The following is a 20,083-nucleotide window of genomic DNA, read 5'->3' on the forward strand; positions in this document are numbered from 1 at the left end:
TTTGTTCTGTAGACTATCGTAAAAAAATTAGCTTAAAAGGGCTAATAATTTTGTCCCAAAAATGTTTTTTTTTTTTATTTAAAACTGCTTTTATGCTAGCCGAAATAAAACAAATAAGACTTTCTCCAGAGGAAATACTGTAAAAATACTGTAAAAATGTCATTGCTCTGTTAAACCAAAAGGGGGCTAATAATTCTGACTTCAACTGTTCATACATACATACATACATACATACATACATACATACATGCATACATACATACATACATGTAAAGTAGTCGACATTTTAAATGGACCATCATCTTTAAAATAGTCCAAAAACTATTGAACAACACCCATTCTTGTCTTAAGACAATTTAGAAAAACTTAAAAACTTATTTTGAGAATGAAGAGCTTACAAAGCTGAACTACAAAAGGTTCATAAACATCAGGGTTTACATTTTTACTACTAAAATCCCATGATTTTTCCAGGACTTTTCCAGGACTTCCAAGTAAATTTTTATGACCGAAACTTTAGGTCTATATATAAATACATCGTAAATAATACGAAAAACAATTCACATTCAAATTTATTACAGCACATCATAAAACACAAAAATCTATTTAGTTTGAATTTATTTTATATATCTATTGCATGTTAAATTTATTTAGATAATGCTTAAACATGGTGGTTCATTCCCGCTGTAGCATCTCTGAAATTGAGACTAAGCCAAAGGAGAATGAAGGAATGAATGCCTACACAGCATTCATAATGTGAGACCATGTTTTTGGCCAAAGACAGAAAAGAAAACAACTAACCTATATTCCAGTTTACAGATATTTGTTAAACTAATTTCCAAGACCTTTACAAAACTTTGTGGGGCTTTTAGTTTCTTTAAAACTTTTCCAGGCCTGGACAATGCCATGTCAACATTCCATGACTTTCCCAGGTTTTCCATGACCACATGAACCCTGAAACATGTTTTTATTTTTTTTTTTATGCTCAGTAGTGTCGTCACGATACTGGAATTCAATACTAGTCGGTACTGAAATTTTATAATTGTTCATTTCCCGATAGCATTTGAGCGCATTCTTAAACAGTGCTGATTTGCCATTGTGTTCATGTGCTCAACAGAAATGACTGTGATTGGCCGTAAAGGTCAGCAGTTCATAGAACTCACGGCTGTTTACTGAGTGTAACCACAGATAGAGACACTGGAATGTCTAAAAGCTGTGAAGATCAGTCGATTCATTAGCGGATCACTTGTATGTCAGGTTATATTCGCAGCTTTAAAATGCTCCAGTGTCCCTCTATCTGTTGTTACACACAGTAAACAGCGCTGAATTCAATGAACTGATGACCTTCAAGGCCAATCAGTCATTTCTGTTGAGCAGGAGAACACAATGGCAAATCAGCTGCGTTTAGGAACGCGCTCAACAGAGCTCAAATGTTAGCGGGAAATGGATATTTTTAAAATGTCAATACCGATTGGTTTCGAATTCCAGTATTGTGACAACATTAATGCTCAGCAAAGTTAAATCAGTGATATGTTCTTACCAGTAATCTTCCCAGAAGGCTCAGCAGTAATTCTGAAGCGGGCCAGTCGGGTTTGTTGACAGTTGACAGCAGATCCTGCACAAAGTTCTCAAACAGCGGCCTGTAGTCTTCCTCACCCTGTTTACTGCCACACCTGAGACATGGTTAAAACACAGAAACACACTGAGTGCCGCATTACCAACCACATACTATAAATTAAAAACAGATAAAGAAAGCTATATTGACTTCTTGAGGAAGACAGAGAGGAAGTTCTGAGCAGTCCGCCTGGCTGTTTCATACGAGTTGGTAATGAAAACATCATCGTCAACCTGAAAATGTTATTAATTTGAGCTGTTAAAAAACTGCATTTAACACCAGACTTTGTGGCAATAATAAAAATGCAAAACTAGCTCAAGTGATGCAGGATGTAATAGTACCTTCTTGTGATCATCCTCCGAGTCTCTGTCAGCCGGCAAATGGACCACACACTGGATTAACTGCAGCACTAGAGCACTAACCATCTGAATGTATATGGGTTCACCCTCATCATCGCTGCTGTTCAACCTAAACACACACATTTGGCATGCAGAAATCACTGTGTTAATTATGAATAAATTCAGGCAGAGCTGTTATCCAAATACATTCGGTGATATCTGTACCTGAAGTTCCTGAGGCTGCGTTTGCTGGTGGGCAATCTAGCCAAAGAGGTAAAGATCTCCTCTAGGATTAACTGCCTGTGCTTCTCGTAACGAGAGAAGACCTGAGGCACAGAAAGAAGCAATGTAATGTAATGTATTTTTTTATTTAGTGCCATTTCAGCAACCAAGGCTATCTTCATGGCAGGAATCTTTCAACAATAAAAATACAATTTAAAAATCAACAAACAAAATAAAACATAAATTAAATAAGATTTTTTGTGTTAATACATGATAAAAATTCTAAAATCTTTTCGGGTGTTACTTTGTCAAAAATGTTCTTAAAAGAGTTCATTTCATAAAAAGTCCTTCTGGAATCAGTAAAAGCAGGACAGTCCAGTAAAATATGTTTTACAGTAAGATGAGTTTTGCAATACAAACACTGAGTAGGGTTTTCACCTTGGAGCAAAAAACCATGTGTTATTCTCGTATGCCCAATACGACATCTGGTAAAAACTACTTGATCAAATCGATTCTTAAAATGTCTTAAAATTCTGTGTGAAACTTCAGGTTGGATTTCATGTAATTTATTGTTTTCTAATGCATCCCATTCCTTTTGCCACTTGTTTAAAATGTAAGCGTTACAGAAAGAAGCAAAAGGTCTCAATTAGTTTCATGTTTAAAGATACAGATACTAAATAAAAAATAAATAAAAAATAAAAACAGGAAAATGAAGTAAGTATGGGTTCAGAAATTTGCAGTGCAAACAAATACTGTTATTTAAAAATCGCAACACAGAAAAAGTTGTAAACCCATTGTGATTTTTTGGTGGCAAAAAAAACAAAACAACTATTTAGGTGTCAAACTCCACAATGGTTATTTTGGGAAAAATTGACAATTTGTAGAAATAATTACCTTTACAATTAATAAAATAAACTTTAAAAGTTAGAAGTATTAGGGCTGCTTGTCTATGGGAAAAATCATAATCATGATTATTTTGGTTAATCGGTAATGGTGGTCCATACGACATTAAATTAAATATATAAAAGATAAAGATAATACAAATACACAAATAAAACAAACCACGCTTTAAGCAGTCTTTACTGTAAGTAACAAGTTAAAAATACAAATTAAAGCTACAAAAGTCCTTCAGTCAAGAGCAGCGAGTGATTTCCATGTGAAATTTGGCTTTGCGGAGGAACGAATGCAGACTACTGGAAAACGAGTGGTTTTTGATGCAATAATTTTACAGTGTTTCCTCTAGGATTTTTTCCAGCTGTGGTGGCAGGCCTTTTTTTACACAGATCTACCAACTACCTGTGGCGTTATTTCAATGACAAATGTCGTGAGCGCAGTTTTACAAGTCGAGATAGCATTTATGTAATAGCCTACAAGCATGCAAATCTCTTTGCTTGTGCTGATTTCCTCAGCTCATGCACAAAACTTCTTGCACACTCTCAAATATAAGCTGCTCAAGCGCAGATCTTCTTGTACGCTCTCAAATAAACACTGCTGAAGTGCAATTTAGTGCGTCTATGTAACAAGTATGTCTTCAACATTTATTAGATTTGCTAGGAATATTTATGAATGTCTCTAACAGACCTACAGAGCGGCATTAATGCGTCCTGAAGTAAAGTCAAACGGCTATACGTCGTGTTTGCTGGCCTCGCGCATCTGTCAGTCAGTCAGTCAGTCAGTCAGCACGTAACCTTAAATGGTTAAACAAATGACGCACAGCACTACTACGGTTACAGGAAAAATTGTGGTGTTATAACCCATTTACCTTTTAATACGTTTTGGTATGATTATCACCCGCAATTAAAAAACAAAACAAAAAAAAAACGACTAAATGTTTTGCATGAGAAGCTGTAATGTAGCCGTGGCAGGATCAATTTTGGCATGCCGCCCCGCCATGGAAGAATGAAGGTAGCGGAAACCATGTTTTATATCAATCATTATTTTTATCATAATCGCTTAATGCCAAAATTTAAATTTAACTAAACTCAAAGCCCTACAAGGTATTTACATGAATAGCAGGACTGTAACATTTAGAAATATTTAATTAAAAAAAATGTTAATCAAAGCCCTTAGTTTTCCATGATTTTTTTGTAACTTTATGTGCAATCTTCTATATCCATTATAAAAATAAAGCTTCTCTATTTTGGTCTCTTGTCAAGACAAGATCTAAAACGGTAGGGATAAAGCCAAAGGCAGGCTGTATAACTCTTATTTTTACCCACAATCTTACTTTCTCAGATTCATCAGATCATCTGACATCATGTGCCTCACTCAGGACATGTGTTATGGATACCCCTACCGTTATACACCTAAAACAAGGATTTCGGTAAAACTCGTTAATAGCAGGGAAGCGTTTTCTCTCGTCGACAGCAGGAAAAGAGTTAAACGAAATCACTTATCCATTCGATGCACATCATAATACCAGCCATACATGTAAAGCACTAATAATGTCCTTTAATTCGGTCACGTCCAGAGGCCGTCATCCTTGAACCAGTCTCCATCATTGTCAGCTGCTTGCTTTTCTGTCTGTTCCATTACTCTGTTTGCTCCTAATGTTTTTTTGCAGTCTGAAGCACGTTAAATGCACAAAATACCCAATTCACGCCAAGTTTTTCACTTGATTTGAGCCACAGGATGTCTAATTGCATTTTTGCATCAACTTCACATGTAAAACACTCATGGTTCATCCACGTCTGCTTACTGCAGATATAATATTAGGATTGTGAGGGCGCATTCGAGATGTCGTTTTTCGAGAGACGCTCAAATATATCGCTGCATATGTAACGTCTAGAAGTAATGTAAAACAACTAATTAACTAAAAAAATAATAATTTAATTATGGTTTAATTAATTCTAAACCATATAATTAATATATGGTTTAGAATTGGATGTTTTATGAGATTATTTATATTTAAATAATTTTTGTATTATTTAAATGTAAATTATTTTGCATTTAATAAAAAAAAATTTGCAAGATCCCAAAAAAAAAATTGCGACTTATTGTTTATTTTGCATTGGATCCAGCGATACAATATCTCAAAAAAATTAGGGGGTCTGGTTAATGTTGACAAATGTTTGCAATGCATGATAAACAAATTGCACAATCTGCTGCTAAACTAAGAAAACGTACCGCCGTCACCAGCTTTATGGCACACAGCTGCAGCTCACTGACATTCTCCACAAAGAATGGAGTGATGCCCATCGAAGAGACCTGGAGAAGAACAAAACATCAGAATCAAAAACACAGAGCGATAAAGTATAACAGACACGCACGCTCGACCCATCAATTCCTACCTGCAATATTGTTGTATCAGTCATCAGCTGAATTTCCAGCAGCTCTGAGATGTTGCTGACCACGTCACACACTTTGTTATAGAGCATAATGATGACCTTCTGCTTGGCAGTGGAACACTTCGCTCGCTTCGCTCTGGAGCTGAGCATGGAACCTGAAACCACACAGGGTTCATACCACAAAAACACGGCATTCATTTACAAACAATGTACACGTTTAGAGAATATAGTTCGATGTATGGGTGATTAACATCAATCGGTTTACTGCCAGATAAAGGCTAATGTAAATAATTATTAATAATAAGATAAAAAAAAAACATTTTTAAAACATTGAAGACACATAATTTGCATAACTTACAAAAAAAAGAACTATATAAAAACATTTAAAGATGCTCCAAACATTAAGCAATGTATATCAACAAACTTTATTAGTGTTTAACAGAAGATGGCACTGTAGGATAGTTTTTTATAGAAGATGTTGCTCTAGGCTAGTTTTGAACAGCAGATGGGGCTCATGGCTATTTTTTAACAACAGGCGGCGCTTAGGCTAGTGTTTCACAGCAGATAGTGCTCTAGGCGAGTGTTTCACAGCAGAAAGCGCTCTGGGCTAAGTTTTAACAGCAGAGGGTGCTCTAGGCAAGTTTCTAAACAGCAGACTGCGTTCTGGGCTAGTTTTTAACAGCAGACGGCACTCTAGGCTAGTTTTTTAGGAGCAGACGGCACTCTAGGCTAGTTTTTAACAGCAGACGGCACTTTAGGATAGTTTTTTAGGAGCAGACGGCACTCTAGGCTAGTTTTTAACAGCAGACGGCAATCTAGGCTAGTTTTTTAGGAGCAGACGGCAATCTAGGCTAGTTTTTTAGGAGCAGACGGCACTCTAGGCTAGTTTTTAACAGCAGAAGACGCTCTAGCCTAGCTTTTAAATAGCAGGCGACGCTCTAGGCTAGTTTTTAAACAGCAGAAGATCCTCTAGGCTAGTTTTTAACAGCAGATGGCGCTCTAGACTAGTTTTTAACAGCAGATGGCGCTCTAGGCTAGTTTTTAAGAGCAGACGGCACTCTAGGCTAGTTTTTACCAGCAGACGGCACTCTAGGTTAGTTTAACTGCAGACAGCGCTCTAGGCTAGTTTTTAACAGCAGACGATGCTCTAAGCTAGTATTTAACAGCAGATGACTCATTAGGCTAGTAGCAGATAATAAACAAACAGTGCTCTTGGCTAGTTTTTACAGCAGACGACACAATGGGCTAGTAGCAGACAGCACTCTGAGCTAGTTTTTAACAGCAGATGGCGCTCTAGACTAGGTTTTAACAGTACACACTTCCCTGGGCTAATGTTTAACAGCGGATGGTGCTCTAGTTTTTACCAACAGATGACGCTCGAAACTAGTTTTTAACAGCAGAAGGCATTCTGTTACCTTTTAACAGTACATTCAAATGCTCACAAGGAAGAACACATGCGACATGTAAATTGGCAAATGTGACACGATTTTCCTAACTTCATTATTGATTATTTTAGAATCACGTGGTATTTGTAAGGAACTAGATTCAAGCAGAATTTAGCTTTTTCTAAAGCATAGAGCGCCATCTGCTGTTAAAAATTAAGATCAAAATCCATTCAAGAGAAAATTTCGAGGCATTTTTAAAATCTCACAAACAATACAGAATCAATTTCTCAAAAAATATTTCGCCCAAGATCTAGGGGTTCTTTAGGAAAAGTAGTGTCTCACCTCCTTTAGGGTTGACTCTGTAGACTGGATCATACTGCGGATAAAGCGTGTTCTGCAAGTGGAACTTAGTGTACTGTAAAACCCTCTCGATCACGTCCTCAATGTACACGGCTTTGGGCATGTGTGTCGATGTCATTATGTTCAGTGCTGTCAGACACGCGTCTGCTGATTTGGTCACTCGCTCCATGATGAGATCACGCCAGAGACGCTCCTCATCCTCACCCTCATTATCCTAATGAAGAGCAGAGGACAAGAGTGAGGCTTGTTGACTAAACAAAGGCGTAATTTGAAGTATGAAAATGTCCCTCGATAAACAAATATGAATAAGAAATGAAGAGTTGATTACAAGGTTCATGAGTGTGGAAAGACTGGCTCCATCCAGAATGTTCTTCTCCAGGATGTTCAACAGTTTCACGAGTTTATCAGAAGGAATCTGAGCATCAGAAGGGAAAAAAAGTTAAACACAAAAAAGACTGTTCTTGCTTTTTAACTTTTGTCAAGAGAGAGGCTAGAATAGACTTAGATGGGTGGCCTTTAGAATTTGCTAGTATCTGTTTGCTCTGCAATCAAACAAAAACTATTTAAGGTTGGTGAATAATTCTGTAAAAAAAAAAGTTTTAAAACTAACTTTCTAAAACTAAAATGACCACTACAGCCAGCAGATTGTAGCAGAGGATCACTTTATTGGCTTATTTTTCATTTCCATTTTTTCCCCCAAGTTTTGCTTTAGAATTTTCTTTATAAATTATTAAATCACTATTATAACTTTTTAGATTATTAACCCGTGTGTATTGTTCAAATTGACTACCCTTTCGTTATCTTTGTGGCTTTTTTGCCCCATTGACCTCCATTATATCAAATTTTTTGATACCATATAATCATGCATTCTGATTGTTGGTGGTTTTCCTTGTTGGGAAGGTCAAATATGTAAATTTTACTGTTGATCATCAGTCGGCACCATTAACCTTGTGCAAAAATGTTTGAGTTTTATATAGTACTATGGAATAAAACAGCAAATTATAGTGTGCATGCAGAAATACACTTACGGTTTACTATGTTCTCAGCTGAGATGCTTATTATTTATATCAATGTAGGTGTGCAATGTAGGTCTCTCTTACACTCTCTCACTCACACACACACAATACTCCATATAAAAGCCAGAAAGCTTTTTTTCTGCACTGTAATCGATGATCAACAGTAAAAACACCCAACAGGGAAAATCCCCAACAATAAAGAATGAGTGATTATATGCTGTCATGGTTTTGCAATCAAAAAAACTTTACTATAATTGAAGTCAATCAAGAACAAAATAGCCACTAACATACCGAAAGAACAGTAAATTTGCATTTTATTGTTGAGTTTTGAAAAATTACCAAAGCATTTTCCCAAAATATGTGTTAAAATAAGAAATGTCAACAGACATCATCCCATTTGCTGAAACAGAGAAAGTTGTGGCCAAAATATTAGCCAAAGCGTGGTTCGGTTGGGCTTTGGCACAGTACACTTGTATTGCGTGCAAACCATACCTGAGTCCAAAACTGAAGACACAATGTCACATTTAAGGCACTGTTTCATATTGATTTATTAATCATTCTTACTTTTCAATGAATGCAACCTGTCGTAGTTTATTAAAGATGCAAACCCCTCATTGAACGACAGCTGCACCTTCAGCAAACCTCCTACTTCCTGCAGCACGAGGACTTTTATGATAATTTATCAGTGTCAAAACTTGTGGATCTGTTTGGCAAAATATTTGACTGTGTGTCACTGCATATGCAACAACATAAATTAACACAAAAGCGATATAACTAAAGCAATGTCCATTGCGCTGAGCGAGAGCGCATCTCTTCCCATCGGGGCAGAGGAACAATCGCGCTTCGGCATGGTTCAAAGCAACTGTACCTAGCGTGAGCAGACCCTTAGGGTGCTTTCACACCTGTGAATCGATTCAGTTGTTTCGAAACAGAGATTACAATTGTTACATTGTTGCTCTTTGCTCTTGGAGCGGTTCGCTTTCACACTGCAAAGTTTCTAATCGGACCAAAAGAGCTAAAACAAGTCACGTGCGAGTAAACTCTCCTTACATTAGTCAGAGTGTCAGGGTTTATTTTGCAGCGTCCCGCTAAGCTGTCAGGAGAGGTGGTGGTTTGGTGGTGATTGACAGGGTGCGCGCCCGACGTGTCTGAGGAGAGATGCGGTGGGGAGGGGTGAGAAGGGTGCGCGGCGATGCCTATTTGAGGACCGGGAGGGAGACGCGAGATTACCGGGAGATCATCACTCGTTTGCGGGCATCCGGAGACTCGCGAAACTTCCCGCCCTACTCATAATTCTCTCTTCAAATAGCCGTAAGCCTATTACATATCCATAAAACACTGTGAAATAACCGAGCTCGAATCAGATCGCTTTCTCACTGCAATCGAACCACTCCAGGGTTCGTTTCAATCGAGCCGAGACCACCTCATTCAAGCGATCTCGGAGCGATTACTTTGGCGCGGAACAGAGCGCGATTGCCCTGTTCACATATGCCAATCGAACCGCGCTAACTGGGCTAACGAGATGCATTCCGAAACAAAAGTGTAGGTGTGAAAGCACCCTTAGACTCAAAATCAAAAGACATCCCCAAACAGCACAAAAGGATTAAGAAATTGCATTGTATGGAACTTTTTGGTACTGAAATATGAACTTGATAAACTCAAAACAGACTGATTATTTATAGTATTTTGCATTCGATGATGATGAGTTTTTGCATTTGTTACTATTGTTAATGCCTCTCTGTCAACTTCTGTCAAACGTGCATTACTAAGAAATAAAATCAAATGATAAACAAACAAATCAGCACAATGCCACTATTGCTCTCAAAAGACAATTTTCAACCTACATAGTCTTCTTTAGGTCACTAAGACTATTAAGACACTAAGACCAAGAAATAAACATTGAATATTATTAGTAACTCCATCTAGCCCAAAACAGCAGTGGTTCTCATTTTAAATGACCTCAATGATTAAAATCTGCTCTGAAATGGTTGATTTCCTGTAAACATTAAATCCACTGAATGTTCTTCAGATTTTATGAGTGCCTTTATAGATGCGCCACCATATATAGGTCATAAAGCATTAAGGGTTTGAAGCTAGCAAATGTTTGAGTATGATTTCATGAGGTTTTTAACAACAACATAAAAGTGGTAGTATACAGTGAGTTACTGCCTACCCTGCTCGTGATGCCCATGGCTTTTATCTTAGCAGATTCACTGCCCAATTCATTTAGCTGTTGCTTGCCCAACAACAGCTCCTGAGGGATCTCATCATCATCTGAAAAACAATGCAAAACAAGTCAAAAGCTGAAAGAGTTTGGTGTGCCATTTAAAACTAATAATAAAACACATATGTACTATACCCTGAGCTGTAAAGTCCACATCCTCGAGATTCTCCAAGATGTTGTCAATACTCAACGTGAACCTCTTAAAGGTGGAAGAGTCCATCATTTCTGAGAATAAACATTGAGTATTATTCCGGGAATAATTTAGTGCAATGATGAGAGAAAAGTCAAGGGGTTTACCTTCAGGAGTCAGCTTGGGCTCATACACTTTCCTCTTCTTCTGCTTCATCTTTAAACGTCTTGCAACTGAAATAATCAAAATATCCATTTCAAATACTAACTAAACACATTCAAAAATGAGACCTCATATAAAAAATAAATAAATAAATATATAAAAAAAATATCACACTAGCGCTTCATTAAGGCCTGTTGCATGAAGCTGGCTTTGATTTTTAAGCAGGTACACTGAACAAGCTGTTACGAACAAGCTGAATTTAATCAAACAAGTTTAACATTACTAAATTTAATTTGTTGTTTAAATTCCAATATAAATTGTTTGCAACCACTTACCTAAAAAAATGTTTGTAAATCCAATGAATAATTTTTTCAGTGTTTTTTCACCCATAGGGCTGATTTATACTTCTGCATCAAGTGAACTCGTGAGATCCAGCACAGCGTTTGCGCGATCCCTCAAAAAATGTAACTACATAATCGCAACAACACATAGCGCAAGCTGTGTGATTGGTCAGCTTGGTATCAGTGACTAGTGTGGGCGATGCTGATAGCCGTGAGCTCCCAGTGGAGTGAAGGTTCACAAGTGTCGAGTCCTCTAGAGTAGCTCCAGATGTAAACTTTTGTTCATGTGTTTACCCTATGATTACCGTCGTTACACTTCCGCTGGTTCCTGCCTCTGCATGAGTGAGTTTTAGCAACTTGTACGTTAAGGTAGCGTGTTCAGAAAAAACAAAACACCCGCAAAGAAACTCGACATACTATAGAGCAGGAGTGTCCACACTTGGTCCTGGAGGGCCGGTGTCCTGGAGAGTTTAGCTCCACCCCTAATCAAACACACCTGAACCAGCTAATTAAGCTCTTACTAGGTATACCTTCTGTCACCTAGCGTAGGCACCATGGGTCACGCCAATGACTAGACGCAGAAGTAAAAATCAGCCTTTAGTTTGAGCAAACCCTGTTTTAGTTTGAGTTTTTGGGCTCAAAAAAGCAGGTTGGTTTTGATCAGGTTTTATCACCACAGTAAGTTGCTCCAGACCAGGTTTTATTCTGGTTCAGAGCTCGCACACCCACACTCAAACTGTTGTATGTATTTATGCATGTGCATCATAAATATATATAATACACACGCACGCACGCACAACATCAAAACAACATTTTGGATGGGATTAATCTTTGCCCGGCACAAGTTTAAATTAATTATATTTCTGATTGATTATGACATCTCTTAGTCTTCAACAGAAAAGTGAATTGTGCCGACTCTCACAAGAAATAATTAAAACTCACTCAAGTGTCGTGTGATTGGTTGTTTGCTGCATGTGTCACGTTTTCATGTGCACACACTCCAGGGTTAAGCTTTAACACTGGGTTTACCCAGAGAATGTTTATATCAAACATTGTGAAACAAATGAACCCGATCTTAAGCATTTTTATTTGGTTTTATCAACCCCAAACTTATTCTGCAACCCGGAGTTTGTTTAACAAGCCTCTGTAGTGTTTGTTTGTTTATCTACTGCCACATCAGCAACTTATGGCTATTTCATGGCAAGATAAATATAACAAAAAAACATATTACATACTAATAATAACCTCATCATTCAAAAATAAATAAGAATGTACGTTAAAAACATTAGACATGATTTTTCAGTTCAATAGATGATCAATAACTCAAAATTCTTGCATTAAGCTGTAGAGCAGAGCTTTTATCGCAGAAATAAATTCTAACAGGAACTGAAGTGTTCACCTTCGTTAAGGCTGGGTGGAGGTGAATCTTGGTCCGAGTCGTCGTATCGGCTGCCGGAGCCTCTTCGTGCATCAAAGTTTCCTCTTCGATGCTCTCCTGAACTCCTCCGGTCTCGCTCTTCAGCCTCCCATGTTCGATCCCGGTCCTTCCTCTGACGTTTACGAGAAGCTGCAGCACAAAACATTGACTTTGATTGAACAACTCACTGATTTTCAATTGTGAGTTTCCATCAAGACTATGTTTAATAGTGACTAGAACTGGAAATTTCAAGCGTTCAGTCAAAGCAGGGTGAATCTGCCTTCAGCTACTACACCCCCTACAGCTGGAATCAGCTTCCAGAAATGATCAGATGTGCTCCAACATTAGGCACATTCAAATCAACTGAAAACACATCTGTTTAGCTGTGCCTTTACTGAATGAGCACTGTGCAATGTCCGACAGATCACGCTATTATGTCTTGCTTTTCTTTTTCATTCTTTTATAACCCGTTTTAACACATTTTAATCTGTTTTTAATTGTTATTATTTTTTGTTTTTATTTTCTTATACTTGTCTCTTTTACTCCTGTGTATGTAAAGCACTTTGAGTTGCCACTGTGTATAAATTGTGCTATATAAATAAACTTGCCTTATAATTTCAAATTCACCTACAGAATTTCATTTAATAAAAAGGCATTAGAAATATGATTGTTTATTTTTAATATAATGAACTATATAAATAAAATTGAAATGAATAAAAAAGTAAAATAAATTAAGTTAATTAAATTAAAATGAAATAAAAATTGAATTGAATTAAAATAAGTTAAAGTTAAATTAAACTAAATAAAAAAATTAAATTAAAACAAAATTAAAACTTTATTAAAATAAGTTAAATTAACTTAAGTTAAATTAAAATGAATTAAAAATTTTATGAAAGTAAATTACATTAAATTAAAACAAATTTAAAATTTTATTTAATTAAAAGAAGTTAAATTAAACTAAATTGAAAATTAAATAAAAAAATAGGTGGTTGAAATTTATTTGGTTGAAATTTAATAAATAGACTTAGAAAAACTTTTTTTTATTTTTAATATAATAGTTGATTCATCCCACACTATAAAAAGCACTATAAAAAGTAAAAAAAACTTTTTTAAATAAAGTCAAAACCTTTTTTGCTCTGTTTAATAAACAGAGAAGAGTCTGCACTAAATCGCTGAATTAAATTAAATTAATCAACTGCAATAATACTTGATTTAAAATTATTATTAAACAAAAATACCTAGAAATCTAAGTGTTTGTAACTCTGTTTAAAGTCAGACACAAAAATCTCATGAAAAAAGATTTTCAAATTATTAAATACTTTAGATAAACAATGGTACATTTTAAAAGATTACAATATTTTATTCATTGATTACATTTTAAATATTTCAATTTTTTTAAGTGTTTCATAGCCACATTACAAAAAAAAATACACTAAATATTATTATTATTATTGCTTTTAAATGGACATTAGATCCTGCGATTAAATTTTAGGAGAGATGTTAATTTGTCTAAAAAGCACCTCAGGTTGCAACTCTTGAACTTGTGTAGCATTAAGCATTTCATCTGATTGGCTGATTTGTCATTTCTCTTTTTGAAAACTGACAGTGGTCATTTCAGTGGTGGGAAAACAGCTCTACTCACAGAACTCCTCATCCTCTGAGCTGTCCTCTGCATATTTAGGCCTCTCATTAACAGTGCTGCGTTTCCGTTTGTTCATCTTCACCCGCTCACACAGAGGCATGGTGGACTCGATCTCTGCCAGCAGTTCAGGAGGAAGATCCTTCAGCACAGACGGGTCTATTCCACCTGCGTACAGAGACTTATGCTTAACTTACAGCACACACAGCTTTGACAACCTTTCCTTTATATTATCTACTGCTGCAGTGTATCGAGACTCACTAAATGATGTCACAATGGTTTAGCCGAGCATATAATACCAAACAGACCACTAGAGATGTCGAAAATACCAATATTTTGGCTAGCTGATGATAAAGAAATGATCCAAAATTACATTAAGCACTAGAGCAGGGTTCTTAGACCTGTTCTAAAGTCAAACTTAACACTTTGAGCACTTTCCAGGGATATTTTCAAACTTTAAGCACTTCACAATGGTATAAGAACATATTTAGATACATTTACATTGCTCAGCATAAATGAATGCACCCGCTTTTTGAAAATGTTTTTTTTTTACCTATTTCTCAGTGAATATGGGAAATATATGTTGGTGCATCTAAACAAAAAACATTTTATCAAACAGCTACATCCATTAAAATAAGAGCTTGGTCACCTAACATCCTTAGCAATTGAATAATAATACATTTAAATTCAAATAAGTCACTGTAAAAGAAAATTACAAACTATAAATTGTTATTTATTTTCATGTTTATTTAGATTTTTCCTGTTTATTAAAATGTTATTTGATATTTTCCACCAATATATAATTTGGATGCACTCATTTTTAGACTGTGATCTTAATTTTTTTGTTAGATTAGTTCCAATTTTGGCTTTGGTAGCAATTCATGTAGATCAAAGACTCTAGAATACACAAGACATGTCACTCGTATAGTTTTGAATGGGGAAAAGTGTAACGGTCAATATGAGGAATGAAGCCCCGCCTACTAGTATAGCAGCCAATTCTCGATCACTCGTCACTTGTATAGTTTCGAATGGGGAATGAAGCCCCGCCTACTAGTATAGCAGCAAATTATCGATCACTTATCACTTGTATAGTTTTGAATGGGGAATGAAACCCAACCTACTAGTGTAGCAGCCAATTATTAATCACTCAGCACTTGATCACTAGTCACTCGTATAGTTTTGAATGAGGAATGAAGCCCCGCCTACTAGTATAGCAGTCAATTATCGATCACTCGTCACTCGTATAGTTTTGAATGGGAAATGAAGCCCCGCCTACTAGTAAAGCAGCGAATTATCAATCACTCGTCACTTGATCACTCGTATAGTTTTGAATGAGGAATAAAGCCCCGCCTACTAGTATAGCTGCCAATTATCAATCACTCGTCACTCGTATAGTTTTGAATGGGGAATGAAGCCCCGCCTACTAGTAAAGCAGCCAATTATCAATCACTCGTCACTTGATCACTCGTCACTCGTATAGTTTTGAGTGAGGAATGAAGCCCCGCCTACTAGTATAGCTGCCAATTATCAATCACTCGTCACTCGTATAGTTTTGAATGGGGAATGAAGCCCCGCCTACTAGTAAAGCAGCCAATTATCAATCACTCGTCACTTGATCACTCGTCACTCGTATAGTTTTGAATGGGGAATGAAGCCCCGCCTTCTAGTATAGCTGCCAATTATCGATCACTCTTCACTCGTATAGTTTTGAATGGGGAATGAAGCCCCGCCTACTAGTATAGCAGCCAATTATTGATCACTCGTCACTGGTATAGTTTTGAATGTGGAATGAAGCCCTGCCTACTAGTATAGCTGCCAATTATCGATCACTCGTCACTTGTATAGTTTTGAATGGGGAATGAAGCCCCGCCTTCTAGTATAGCTGCCAATTATCGATCACTCTTCACTCGTATAGTTTTGAATGGGGAATGAAGCCCCGCCTACTAGTATAGCAGCCAATTATTGATCACTCGTCACTGGTATAGTTTTGAATGTGGAATGAAGCCCTGCCTACTAGTATAGCTGCCAATTATCGATCACTCGTCACTCGATCACTCGTCACTTGTAGTTTTGAATGGGCAATGAAGCTCCGCCCACTAGAATAGCAGTCAATTATTGATCACTCGTCACTCGTGTGGTTTTGAATGGCAAATGAAGCCCCGCCTACTAGTATAGCAGCCAATTATTAATCACTCGTCACTCGATTACTCTACACTCATATAGTTTTAAATGGGGAATGAAGCCCCGCCAACTAGTATAGCAGTTAATTATCGATCGCTATAAACTAACGTTTCTTCAGGGGTAGAACCTGGGAGCAGATGTGTGCTTCTATGACAGTTTATGTGGTCAACAAACACACTGGAAACTCAGCAAACTACTTGCTTCACAGACATAGGACATATATCCACATAAAGCTCGAAATCTGTACTTTTAAATAAACAAACTACACTTGAAAACAAAAGATTTTTGGTTTTGTAATCTGTATGAAATTAACATGAGGTACAGTCCATCTTGTCAAACACACATTGCATGGCAGCAACTACTCAAATGCCCTCAAACTTGTGAGACAAAGAGTTACTGTAATTTCTGGAGGAGAGTCTCCATTATGACCAAGTTATGAATTACTTCAGAAGACCTGTGTAATCAGACAATCATTATTCAGAGTATTATAGTGCGTACTCGCTAAAGCTGCACGATTAATAAAAATAAATAAATTAAAAAAAGACCCTAGACCAGAGATGTCCAAACTCGGTCCTAGATGTCCTGCTGAATTTAGCTCTAAATTGCTTCAACACACCTGCCAGGAAGTTTCTAGTATATCTAGTAAGAGCTTGATTAGCTGGTTTAGGTGTGTTTGATTAGGGTTGGAGCTAAACTCTCCAGGACACCGGCCTTCCAGGACAGAGTTCGGACACCCCTGCCCTAGACGATCTTAATCCAGCATTTCTACGATTCAGCCAATTATAAATTCAGGAGAGAAGCAAAGGTGGCCGCACAAGTCTTAACATTGTTTTACATATGTTGCTCATGGACACCTGTAAATAGTGTTAAAAGAGTCACATGCTGTTTTTATAAGGTAAAATTCAACAAAAAATGTCATTTCTGTCTTTACGTAATGATGTATTCATGGTCACGAAATCACGCGTGGCGTGAGCTGCTGACTGTAAGCTGTTACCACAGAGAGGGAGGGCACGCACCCTACTAAAATGATAGACTACTTTAGTGAACATAATCTGCATAGGCTGTGAATAACAGGTAATAAAGTTGCAAAAAACATTCAGTTGGTGGCACAGAGTGATCATTTGGGAGCCGCGCGGGAAGTATGAAAAGCACTTAGCAGTAAAAATATAACCGAACGCGTGCACATTTATATAATCATATGGCATTTTAGAGTTATGATTGCAGCAAGCATTTATCATGGTTTTCTTTCATTGCGAACACAGAGTGTCGTGCATGAGACTAACTGTTTAACAGTGTCACCATAACTACTCTAGCCCAAATAATGTTGAATATAATGCAAGAGGAAATCTGATATTGACAAATGACTCATTTTACAAGTGAAAAATGGTCTAAATGTTGCCAATGACAAATGACAAGCATATGTCTCAAACAATAATTCAACTTCAGAATTATGAATAGTTGTATTCTGATATCATCACTTTACTGAGTATGAACAATCTGGACAAATTTAAAGTCTATTCAAGCCCACCATTCCAAGTCTATTCAAAATGTAGCATTTTAACCAACAGTAGACCAACACATAATATTATTATTGTTGTTTACCATCTGTTAAGGAAATAACAATAATAATAGCCTACTAATGTAAACCTTTATTTTACATCTACAGAATCGTAAGAAAATCGTGAGCTTTATTTTATGCATTTTTATTGCTTGGGAAATCTGAATAAAATGCTAATTTAAGTTTGATGTGAATGTTTAGAAACTAAACTTATGAGACTTGATTTGTTTAATCGTATAGATGATTTAAATATGTAATGTAATCTTAAGCTTGGGAAACACTTTTGGAGAATTTTCCCTATTCAGACAGAATGCCCGAGCATACTGCCCAAGAGGCATTTCAAGAATGGCCACCAAGTGAAATGACTTGCCTTAAAGGGACTGTGTTTACATCAGGGGTGTCCAAACTTGGTCCTGGAGGGCCAGTGTCCTGTATATTTTAGTTCCAACCCCAATTAAACACACTTGACACAGCTAATCAAGCTCTTTAAGGGACCTTGAAGGTTAAAGAAACCTAAAGGGTGATTTTTTCTGCGTCATAGGCACACGTATGCTATGGCGTTGACGGATAGCCCTACGTCGTGGCAGTTGGCGTCGCTGACGTGCACCTCTCAAAAAAATGTAACTACACGTCGCAACGACGCGTAGCACAAGCTCTGCGATTGGTCAGCTTGGTAGTGCGGACGAGTCTGGGCAGGACCGAGAGTCGTGCGAATGGCGCGACCCCAATGGAGCGATTGTTTACAAGTGTGGAGTCCTGTGAAGGAGCTCCGGATGGAAAGTTTTGTTTTGTGTTTACCTCATAGTTAAAGTTATTGCACGTCCGCCGGTTTCCAGCTGTGGCAGCAGGCCTTTTTTACACAGATCTACCAACTACCTGTGGCGTTATTTTAATGACAAATGTCGTGAGCGCATTTATGTAATAGCCCACGAGCATGCGAATCTTTGCTTGCGCGCAATTTCTTCTGCTGCTGCACAAAACCTCTTGCACGCCCCCTCAAAATATATGCTGCTCAAACGCAGATATTCTTGTGCGCTCTCAAATAAACGCTGCTGAAGTGCGATTTAGTACGTTTATGTAACAAGTATGTGTTTAACATTTATTAGATTTGCTGGGAATATTTATGAATGTCTCCAACAGACCTACAGTACGGCATTAATGCGTCCTGAAGTAAAGTGAAATGCTGCGTTCACACCAGACGCGGAACGCGCATCAAGCGCGAGTGATTTACATGTTAAGTCAATGCAAACACACGAATAGACATCCTGCGGTGCGATACACCCGAATGATGCGGCACGAATGACGAGATTTGCGCGGTGCGCATGGCGCGAATTGAGTGTTTTGCGCGTTTGACGTGCTTAATGCGCGTTTCGCACGAATCACTCGCGTTCGAAAATCTAAACTTCAGCGGACATTCGCACCGCGTTAACCAATCAGGAGCTTGCTCTTGTGGGGGCGTGATTGTGACATATCGCCTGTTGTCGGTGTCCCAGGGGAAATCCCCCAGCAGACACCGACAAGAAGTTCATCAAACTGGGCTGGGCTCAGTCAGAATCACCGCTGAAAACCTCCATCAGCCAGGTTCAGTTTCTGGAGGAGTTTGAGCTTAAAGAGCAGGATGCACCTCTGAAAGGATGTAGTGGACTCAGACACGACCCTAAACGTATCGACGCTGTTTTTCAGTCTTCATAAAGCACATAAATGCTGTTATTTTCTTAATAAAATCCATGTTAGCCATTTAGCTATGAAGCTAGAGTCTTCGGGCAGACAGAAGCCCTGCCCATCACGCGAATCCGCGTCTGTTCTGAAGTGAATTTGACACGCAATTGAAGCGGATTTGAAGCGCGAATGAAGCGGGGGTTGACGCGCGAATGAAGCGAGTAAACTCAAATGTTCACGCGGCTATTTACGCGTGAATAGCGTGATTTATCCGCGCGTTTCGCGTCTGGTGTGAACACAGCAAAACGGCAATACGTCGTGTTTGTTGACCACACGCATCACGCACCTGTCAGTCAGTCAATCAGCATGTAACTTTAAAAGGTTAAACAAATGACGCACAGCACTACTACGGTTACAGAAAAGTTCACGCTGTTATAATTCACTTACCTTTTAATATGTTTTAGTGAGATTATCACTCGCTATTATTAAAAAAAAAACACGACTGAATGTTTTGAATTAACAGCTGTAACGTAGCCGTGGCGGGATCAATTT

General features: G+C 37.6%; 1 protein-coding gene across 2 annotated transcripts in view; it reads right to left on the reverse strand.

Moving 5' to 3' along the window:
- nipbla (NIPBL cohesin loading factor a) overlaps nucleotides 1-20,083 on the reverse strand; it is a 94,271-nt gene that overhangs the window by 46,033 nt on the left and 28,155 nt on the right. For both annotated transcript variants that reach the window (XM_009301188.5, NM_001246284.1), the window contains 13 exon segments: nucleotides 14,137-14,301; nucleotides 12,477-12,644; nucleotides 10,742-10,807; nucleotides 10,580-10,669; nucleotides 10,394-10,494; nucleotides 7,533-7,619; nucleotides 7,187-7,418; nucleotides 5,463-5,614; nucleotides 5,299-5,379; nucleotides 2,176-2,276; nucleotides 1,954-2,080; nucleotides 1,763-1,845; nucleotides 1,538-1,670 (listed from right to left, as the gene is read on the reverse strand). In XM_009301188.5, the coding sequence (XP_009299463.2) occupies nucleotides 1,538-1,670; nucleotides 1,763-1,845; nucleotides 1,954-2,080; nucleotides 2,176-2,276; nucleotides 5,299-5,379; nucleotides 5,463-5,614; nucleotides 7,187-7,418; nucleotides 7,533-7,619; nucleotides 10,394-10,494; nucleotides 10,580-10,669; nucleotides 10,742-10,807; nucleotides 12,477-12,644; nucleotides 14,137-14,301 (1,586 nt within the window).

This window comes from Danio rerio, chromosome 5 (assembly GCF_049306965.1).
Source record: "Danio rerio strain Tuebingen ecotype United States chromosome 5, GRCz12tu, whole genome shotgun sequence".
Classification (NCBI taxonomy): Eukaryota; Metazoa; Chordata; class Actinopteri; order Cypriniformes; family Danionidae; genus Danio; species Danio rerio.